At 38.6% G+C, this 9171-nt stretch overlaps 1 protein-coding gene across 1 annotated transcript; it reads left to right on the top strand.

Annotated features, from left to right (window-relative positions):
* Positions 1–5620: 5620 nt before the first annotated feature.
* On the top strand, positions 5621–8927 carry LOC104961661 (proline-, glutamic acid- and leucine-rich protein 1-like; the record flags this gene model as incomplete). The annotated part of the gene is made up of 3 exons (XM_010789989.1): positions 5621–6035; positions 6217–6281; positions 8822–8927. Coding segments are annotated over exons 1-3 (312 nt in total), but the record flags the coding sequence as incomplete, so codon positions are not given.
* Positions 8928–9171: the final 244 nt, after the last annotated feature.

The raw sequence follows: 9171 nt of genomic DNA, 5'->3' as shown, positions 1-9171 counted from the left end.
GCAAACACAGACATCACAACACGTACCTTTACGGAGCTTTTACGGGAGATCGTCTCACCGTAGCTGTCAGTCTGATCAAAAGACGTGTTCAATGGCATTAAAACGAGAAAAAACGCGGCTGAATCGGTTGATCCATAGGTTAATAATGTATCTGTGGCTTTGATACAATTATTTATAATCCGAGCAAAAAGGTTAGCTGCTAATGGTAGCCACCAGAGTGTATGCAGCTTCCGGTTTTGGCAACGCGTCACACTCACTCCTTATTTATTCATGTGTTGGTGTGTGTAGAACTTCCCCTTGATTCCATTGGCTCTTGCGGTTATAAAGATAGTTCATTCGTCAAAATCAATCAAGGGGGGCCAGAGATATGGAAAATCCACCCAAATGACCCCAGAAGTGTTTTTTTTTTGCTAAATCTCTCTAAAAAGGTCAAATGTCACTTGTTTTTCATCAATCTTGATACAGGATACTTATTATATGTTGTACTTTGGATTCCTAAAGCTAACCTATCATCCAAGGGTAGTTTTCACTATAAGTAAAAAAAGAAATTTTGGACGGGCACTATAATTTACAGTTTTTTACTATGTTCAATCTGAATTTTCTTTAAAATAAAAAACATCTATATTGATTCTGACTTTTGCTCCTTATTTAGCAGGGACAATGCACAGTAATGAACACTTAAAAAACATTCAAATGTGTCAAGGGTAACAGTGCTTCAGTGTTGAGGTTTGTTTTGCTTGTGAGACAGTGTACGCTCATATTTATTTGTATATATATATATAAATATAATATATATAAATAAATACATATTTATATATATATATAGAGAGAGAGAGAGAGAGAGAGAGAGAGAGAGAGAGAGAGAGAGAGCTCAGTTTTCCAGCCTGATTCTATTTAATTTATTATTTTGGTTGTGTATGATTTAATTAATTTTTTGTAATTTAATTTATTTGTTTATTTATTATATATAATTTATATATTTGAATATTATTTCACATTTCATTTGCAATGTTGAATGTTCAATAAAAAGTTCTGTTTGATATACACAAATTATTATTATATATTATCATTATGTCAGTGGTCTAAAATGGTCTTACAACGGTGCCGACAATATTATCGTTTATCGCAATATTTCCGGGAAAATGTATCGTCCAACAAAAAAAGAACAAAAGTTCTTACTGTTAAAGTAGGATCAGAGGCATGTTTAAAGTGCTTCAATAGAGTAAAAACATATAAATCTCTTAAACGAATGAGGAGATCATACTCTATAAAAACATTAAAGTGTGTGAAATATACTTACAAATTAAATAATAATGTTTTGTTTATAAAAGAATAACTTACAGTTCTAACTTGTGGTTTTTGATGCAAGTGTGGATAAACCCACAGAACGTCAAACATTTAGGATATATAGAAATACGGGTACCATACCTAACTAATCTTTTAGCGATTTGTGTCTCTCTTCTGTAGGACAAATGAAATAACAACATCCAATACAAAAGTTGATCTGAAACAAGCTCAAATACCATAATGAGATGAATCCATCAATTATTATTATTATTATGATTATAACTTAAATTAAATGTTATACCTGGAAAAACCAATAGAGGACCGAAAATAATACATTGAAAACTATAATAAAAGAGATGGATGGAAGAAATGGACGAAATTATTTCAATGAGAAAACTAAGGGACGCGAGTGAGGGAAAGGAGCAGGCGTGAGAATCAATTGGGATTAACCTTATGAATCAGTTCCTTCCAAAGGATACTTGGACATGTAGACTGCAGGGACCTCTGACCTTCTGATTAGAGGACAACCTCCCAAAAACATATGGCGATATAGGAACTTAGCCCTGATACAAGAAAATATTGTAGCATGTAACATAGCATTGTGGTAATTTACGGTTCAAGAGAAAATGACAGGCTTCTATGATAAAAAGAATAACCACTGTGCGGTATCTGGTGTTTGGTAAACCTTCAAAGGGTTGCACTGCTGTATTGCATTGTTTGCTGGTTGCATTCTACCATGCACTCTGTGGAAACACATCCTAGTGCTATGCTAGTGTGAATGTGCCTTAAGAGGTTTTTGTGTGTGTGGGGACAAAGGGAGATGTGGGAGTGGAGCATTAAATTATAGAGGGCGATGCAGGGGAGGGAAGGCTGATATGTTTCCTCATCTCTGCATACAAGCTCAGTGATGCTCGTCGCACAGTGGGCGGACATGTTGTTCAGCCTCTGTTATCAATGTTTCATAACCTCCCAGGCTGAGAATATTGTTCAGTGAACTGTCATGCTCCTGGGAGCTTCATTTTCTTCTGCTGTGTGTTTGTATTTTTATTCATTTGGGATTTGCAGGGCCACGTCATTTTTTTTGTTCCTCTGTTCTTCTTAAACTAGTGTTACAGGTATTTAGAGGTTTTTACCCTAACCCTAATCCTAACCCTAACGTAGGGCTTTTGGTCCACTTAAGGTACCCAGGATTCACACTTATTCCTGGGTAGAAAAGCCATGTTCTAACTGGCACTGCTTCTAACAATACTTTAGCACCCATCAGAGCCCTGTTCCCTGCGTAATAGAGGGGGGGGTGATGTGCCCTGGGTCTATGGGTGTCTGGGACTCTGTGGGTCTCTGTGGGTCTCAGAGTAATTATTCCTGGGTAGAAAAGCCATGTGCTGCCTCCTGCTCTCTGGTTGCGCTCTGTTTCTATTCACACCACTTTTCCCCACGTTTCAAACACCTTTCCTGCCTTAAAAAAGTCAGCCATTGTGCGGTAGTTTGTCCAATGGCACGAAGCGTTATTTGGGTTCAAAAATAGGAAGGTTAATCCCACTATCTCCACACACTTTTCCTTTAGGCTGACATCCCAATTCCATTGTGCGGTAGTTTGTTCAATGGCACGAAGCATCCCACGTTATTTGTGTCCAAAAATAGTCAGTTTCCCTAACCCTATTTAGAGTCAATGGACGTCCACTCTCGGGAGACTTCCGAGAGTGGTGCGGTTACCCAAAGTGACAGACCTAATTTTCCCCAGTGAGCTCCAGACTATGTGCATTGTGTTAAGGAACCATATTAATGATAACATCAATCATTTAAATGCAAAGATAATGATTAAAAATCATTTTTAGGGGGAAAACTGTGGATCTGTCCATTTCGTTAACAATCTGATAGCCAAATGGACAAGCCTGATTAAATTATATGCAGGACCCCAGTGAGAGCTCCAGACTATGTGCATTGTGTTAAGGAACCGCTATTGCTCACGTAAACCTACTACTGCTGCATCCTCTGTAATCTCAGATGCACCCAAAGTCATTTTTTTCTGGAACCGGGCCTGTGTTGACTCAAATCGTATCGAACTGTATTGCCCAGTGCTTCAAATGTATCGTTAATGTATCAGTTGGCAACCTATCGAGATGCGCATCGCATCTGCCTCAGTGATGGAGTGCACATTAGTCCCACAGAAGGGAAATGTACGTAGTTACAGCAGAAAAAGAGCCACAGACAGCTTAATGTTACATGTTAAGTATTAAAGTAAAAACTGTAACACCCCTGTTGTACAATATTAGTATGTGCAATATAACGATGTGCTTTATATAAATATTTACCGCTTCGTAATTATTATTACTGGCTGCTATCTTGTAGTTAGACAATTCAACTTGTGATGCATCTATAAATAACTGTGCAACAGCACTGCTATCACACGGTTTTATTTAATACATGCTACACTTATTTTTTTAAATACTTTCACTGGTACTGGATGTGTATTTTGTCTATTGTTGTTTGTGTAATATCCATGTTGATTTTAATATTTTATGTATGCTTCTAATTAATATCAAGCTATCTTTGGCTCTTTACTTTAGTTGTAACAATTTCCCCTCTGTGGGACGAATAAAGTTGTTCTGATTTGGATGTTGTACCCTATTTTTAAACATTAGATAAACCTAGTTTAAGTTTATTTTTTTATTAAACGACTGTTATAATAATAATTTTTGATGCACTACATTTGTCATCCTCGTCTATACATTTTACAGAGAAGCAATACAAACGTATGCAAAGCCTGTTGTGTTAAGGGTGTGTTTGATTTCCATAGCTCTGCACAGTGGCCCTCCCACGAGGCGGCGCTTGTTGATACCAGCAGCATCTATGCTCAGATGCTGCTGTGGACTTAACCTGACTGCTGCCTCTGTCAAATAAAACATCTCACTTTCTTTGGATGGCATTTTTGAGGATAAGAAATTGGCACAAGAGGAAATATGCACTCATCTGCATGGGCATTGTTGGCTTCATCATTTACAGACATCTCATGTGAGTACATTTTTCAATAGTATTGTTTCAGTTAGAGATACTTTGAGGCTGGTAGGCCTGATGCAGTGCCCACAGTGAATAAATGATCCACTAAATTAATAAATCAATGCTACAGGCCTGGACATATGGATATGCTTGAACAAAAAATGTGATTTGATAGCCTACCAAAACTATCGCAGACACAGTAAATCCCTCTAGGATTAATATTATTATTATATAACAGGGAGATAGAATAAAAGCAACTTTAACTACTGCATAAGTGGTGTGATGCCAACATATCAAGAGAAAAAGTGTATATTATAGTTTAAAAGGTTAATAAGAAGTACTAAACTCATCTGTTTGAGTCACTCTTGCTTCCTCAATACAAATATATTCTTGCTGTTTTGCGTTTCACAAACATTTCCTATCTAGCATATCATGTGGTCTTTCAAAGCACAATAGCCTATGTTCTACACTATGTGAGTGAGACACACAGGAACTCTTCTCTCAGGCTGCCAGCAGGGGGGCGGATCATGAGCAGGAAGCTGGGTCTGAGCGCCAACTTGTCCCAGCTCACCCTGGAGGGAGAGCCCTGCCGCATCATCGGGGGATCCATCCACTATTTCCGGGTGCCCAGGGCCTACTGGAGGGACCGGCTGATGAAGATGAAGGCTTGTGGCCTCAACACTCTCACTACGTAGGAAAACTACTATGAATGTGATTGTTTCCCAAGACTGGTCCCTGCTTGACAGTGGTGTAAAGTAACTAAGTACATCTTCTCAAGTACTGTACTTAAGTAACATTTTGAGACTTATACTTTACTTGAGTATTTGAATTTTGTACTACTTCTACTCCACTCCAATTCAGAGTTTAATGGGGTACTTTTACTCCACTACATGTATTTAATACCATTAGTTACTTTACAGATCTGGATGAATGATGTGAAATATAATCAAGTGTTAAATCAGACTTTAGTTCCACCTGGACTAAATTCACAAGCTACCCTGCAGTATACAAAGTCATTCAAACTAGCTGCACCTTTACCAGCTTTGAGAACACTTTAATGATAAATCATTATAAAACATATCATATATATATTATTCTGAAATAGACCAATCTGCACAATGACTACTTTTACTTTTGGTACTTTAAATATACTTTGATGCTAATACTTTTGTACTTTTACATGAGTCACATTTTGAATGCAGGACTTTTACTTGTTCCAGAGTATTCCTACACTCTGGTACTTCTACTTAGAGTTAGGTACAAGATCTGAGTACTTCTTCCACCTCCCCAACTATACATGATGCATTCTTTCTGTTGAAGTTAGTGAAACGCTTCCTCACCAGCACACTGCAGGGTCGTCGCTATCTCCTTCTCCACCTCCTCCAGAGCTCTGAGCCGCTCGTTCGCCATGAGCAGACGGCAAACAACCAGCAGCTCTCAGAGAACACCTTCTACTCCCACACAGTCAAACTTCACCCTGTGGACAGGAGTCAATCTAAAATTGCTCGACTGGCTGAAACCTGAGCACAAAGCGGCTGAGGGGCACATCAACAAAGAATGCGACGCCACTCAGTCGCACAGTTGTGACGTCCGTTTATCACAGAGGCAAGATGGCTACATCGGCTTGGATGCGTGGCCCCTCTGCTATGCGACTAACGGAGGGTTTGGTATCGGTTCTGAAGGAACAGCGTCCCGAATATTTACCCACTTTGTTGGCAAACTACAGAGAGCATGGCGTGTTTCAGACCCAGGTACAGCCCGCCCCGGGGAAGCACGTTAGCTTGGAGGCTAGTTAGCTGCTGTGCTACTCTGCTGCACGCTGTGTTGTTCCCTGACATGTGTACCTGCAGAAGAGCTGTGGCTGATAACTAATCAACTTTCATCAATAATAGTAGTGGCGCGTGTATTTAAACTCCTGTGTTTCCCTTTCAGGGCGCGAGCGCTGTTGGTGGTCTCGTGGGTTTCAGCAATGCCAAACTGGGCTCGAGCAAAACCAGGTGAGAACAAGTCAATTCAAGTCAATTTGATTTATAAAGTTTTTTGTTTTTTTTAAAGCACATTACTTACAACAAAGTTAAATTAAATTATGGTCAAATTAAAGATAAAGAAGTCCTGTTTCTTGTCAGTTGTCATAATATTTCGGCCTTCACTAAACAGGTGACATCAAAGATATGGTGTTAATGTCATTGCATCATTTATTTGTGTGTATTTAGGCAGAGGTGGAAAAAATACTCAGATATTGTACTTGAATTAAAGTACCAGAGTGTAGGAATACTCTGTGAAAAGTCGTGCAATCAAGGAATGGCATCAAAATATCGTTAAAGTACCAAAAGTAAAAGTAGTCATTGTGCAGATTGGTCCATTTCAGAATAATATATATATAAATATGTTTTATAATTAAAGTATTATCAAAGCTGGTAAAGGTGCAGCTAGTTTGAATGACTTTGTATACTGCAGGGTAGCTTGTGAATTTACTCCAGGTGGAACTAACGTCTGATTTAAGACTTGATTATATTTCACATCATTCATCCAGATCTGTAAAGTAACTAAAGGTATTTAATAAATGTACTTATTTACTTAACCTCAATGCAAAGCAAATTACTTACAACAAAGTTAAATTATATTATGGTCAAAATAAATATATAAAAGTCCTGTTTCTTGTCATTTGTCATAATATTTCAGCTGTCATAATATTTCAGCCTTCACTAAACATGTGACACCAAAGATAATGTGTTAATGTCATTGCATAATTTGTCTATTTTGGTATTATATTAATGGTATGGACGTAATCATCATCATAATAATAATAATAATAATAATACTAGATCATACTTTCATTATATAATGTCTCATTGTTTTGAGATACTAATGAAATATTTTGATATAGTTTCCCCCTTTTTCTGGAGATACTAACTTATTATAATGAACGTTTTGCTTTATTTTGAAATGTAATTCAGTGTTTCCCCTAGGATGGAGTCATAGCAGCGGTGCTAAGGCACGGGGGCCCAGCATAATGTGAGCGTGGAGCGCATAGAATATTTTAGTGCGTGCGAAGTGCGCCCCGCCAATTTGTTTCTATGTGTCAGCACAAGAAAGGCTCTTGAGGCCTAGTACCAGGGCCGGTTCTAGACAATTTGCTGCCCTAGGTGAGATTTTAGGCGACATTTTATGTGTAAGGAATAAATGAAAAATCTCTACAAAAGATAAATACACTGCAAAAACAGATACTTATTGACATAGGTAATAGACGTCAAAATGGCTTCAAATGTATTCAGTATTGTATGAACATGTTTGAATTGGGGTTGGACGTCACATCCTCTAGGGGGGTCCGGGGGTATGTCCCCCCGGGAAGATTTTTTTTTGAACATTTTACTGTAAAATGCTTCAATCTGGTGCACTTTGAGCACACAATTACTAGAGACCTGATATAGGGGGCACAACTCTAAAACGCCCATATGAAAAATATCAGTTTACATTTTAATAATCAAATAAGTATGTGAACATAACCAATAACCTACCATAGCCAATAACAAATAAATGTAGCTTATTTTATTTTTGTTGTTCATTCATATCTTATTTTATCTCGCTAACATTTATTTATGCATATTTTTGTATCTCTCCAACTTTAAACAATATTTTTGGTTGACTGTCCTATAGTATACATTGGAATGATTTCAAACCTGTTTTTATTTATCCTAATAATTATAAAGGAGTGCCTTGGAAATATGTGTTTACATAATTTGTGGTCAAAACGTTTGAGTACCCACTGAGATAACTTAGACTAAAATTAACTATCTAAATACTCAGAGAGTCCTTAACCTCACTGAGCCTCTCAGTCTGACAGGAGAGCTCTCCTCCACCCTGGTTGTAGAAACATCTACTTCTTATATCCGTTAGCGCAGCTAGCACCAGATTCTAATAACAACAGCGCCGGTACCGGTGCGCCCTCTCCCTTGCTCGCTCTCTCGCTACCACGCTCGCACTTTGGCTGTGAGCTGCGGGCGCCTGATAAGCCAACATCCCCCACTTTCATCACTTACAGCACCCACCGTACAGGGCAAATTAAACGTGTAACCGGGGTGAAAAGGGTGTTACATTTACTTAATTATGAATGTTGTTACATCAAGGCCGAACATTTGGATGAGCGCCAACAGTCAAAAATGTGTTTTCCCTCCCAGAGCTACCAGCGCAGCGACCCCCAGATCTGGCGCCGTAAGCGACCGCCAGATCTGGCGCCGTAAGCGACCGCCTGTGTCGCCTATGCCAGTAACACAAATACTACAAATCCACATAACAAACAATCAAAAATGAAAAAGGGTCGCCACTTATTATTATTTAAAAAAATTAATACATTTTTTTTTTTTTAAGGTTGGGTACCTGGCTGGCACCCCCTAGCAGCGGCGCTCATATTTCAGCAGCGGCGCTGCGCCGCCACTATTTGTATATAGGGGAAACACTGTAATTCTAAACTGCAAATTAACAAGATGGAAGTTTAAGTGTCATTATGGAGACATATGTTTTCCCCCTGTGTGTGTAGGTTTGAGGGGCTGTGCCTGCTCTCCATGCTGGTCAAAGACAGCTCCAGTGATCTGTTCCAGCAACACTGTGTCTCCTGGCTGCGCTCCCTGCAGCAGGTCATCCAGGTAGGATACACATACAGGCACACACATCGGCTGTCATGGTAACTACATAACTGACTTGCTGTATCGATATGGACATGACCTCGAACAATTGTATGCTATTTTCTTATCGTACCATATAAGGACATGACCTAGATAGTTTTTGTATTATCGGCTTGTCATACAATATTTGTATGCACACCTTAATGTATAACAATTATTTACAAAACATGTCTCTATAAACACACCATACCCGAGAAGACATAAC

Source organism: Notothenia coriiceps, unplaced genomic scaffold (genome assembly GCF_000735185.1).
Source record: "Notothenia coriiceps isolate Sejong01 unplaced genomic scaffold, NC01 NC01_scaffold00033581, whole genome shotgun sequence".
NCBI classification, from domain to species: Eukaryota; Metazoa; Chordata; class Actinopteri; order Perciformes; family Nototheniidae; genus Notothenia; species Notothenia coriiceps.
This window is presented reverse-complemented; position numbering and strand designations above follow the sequence as displayed.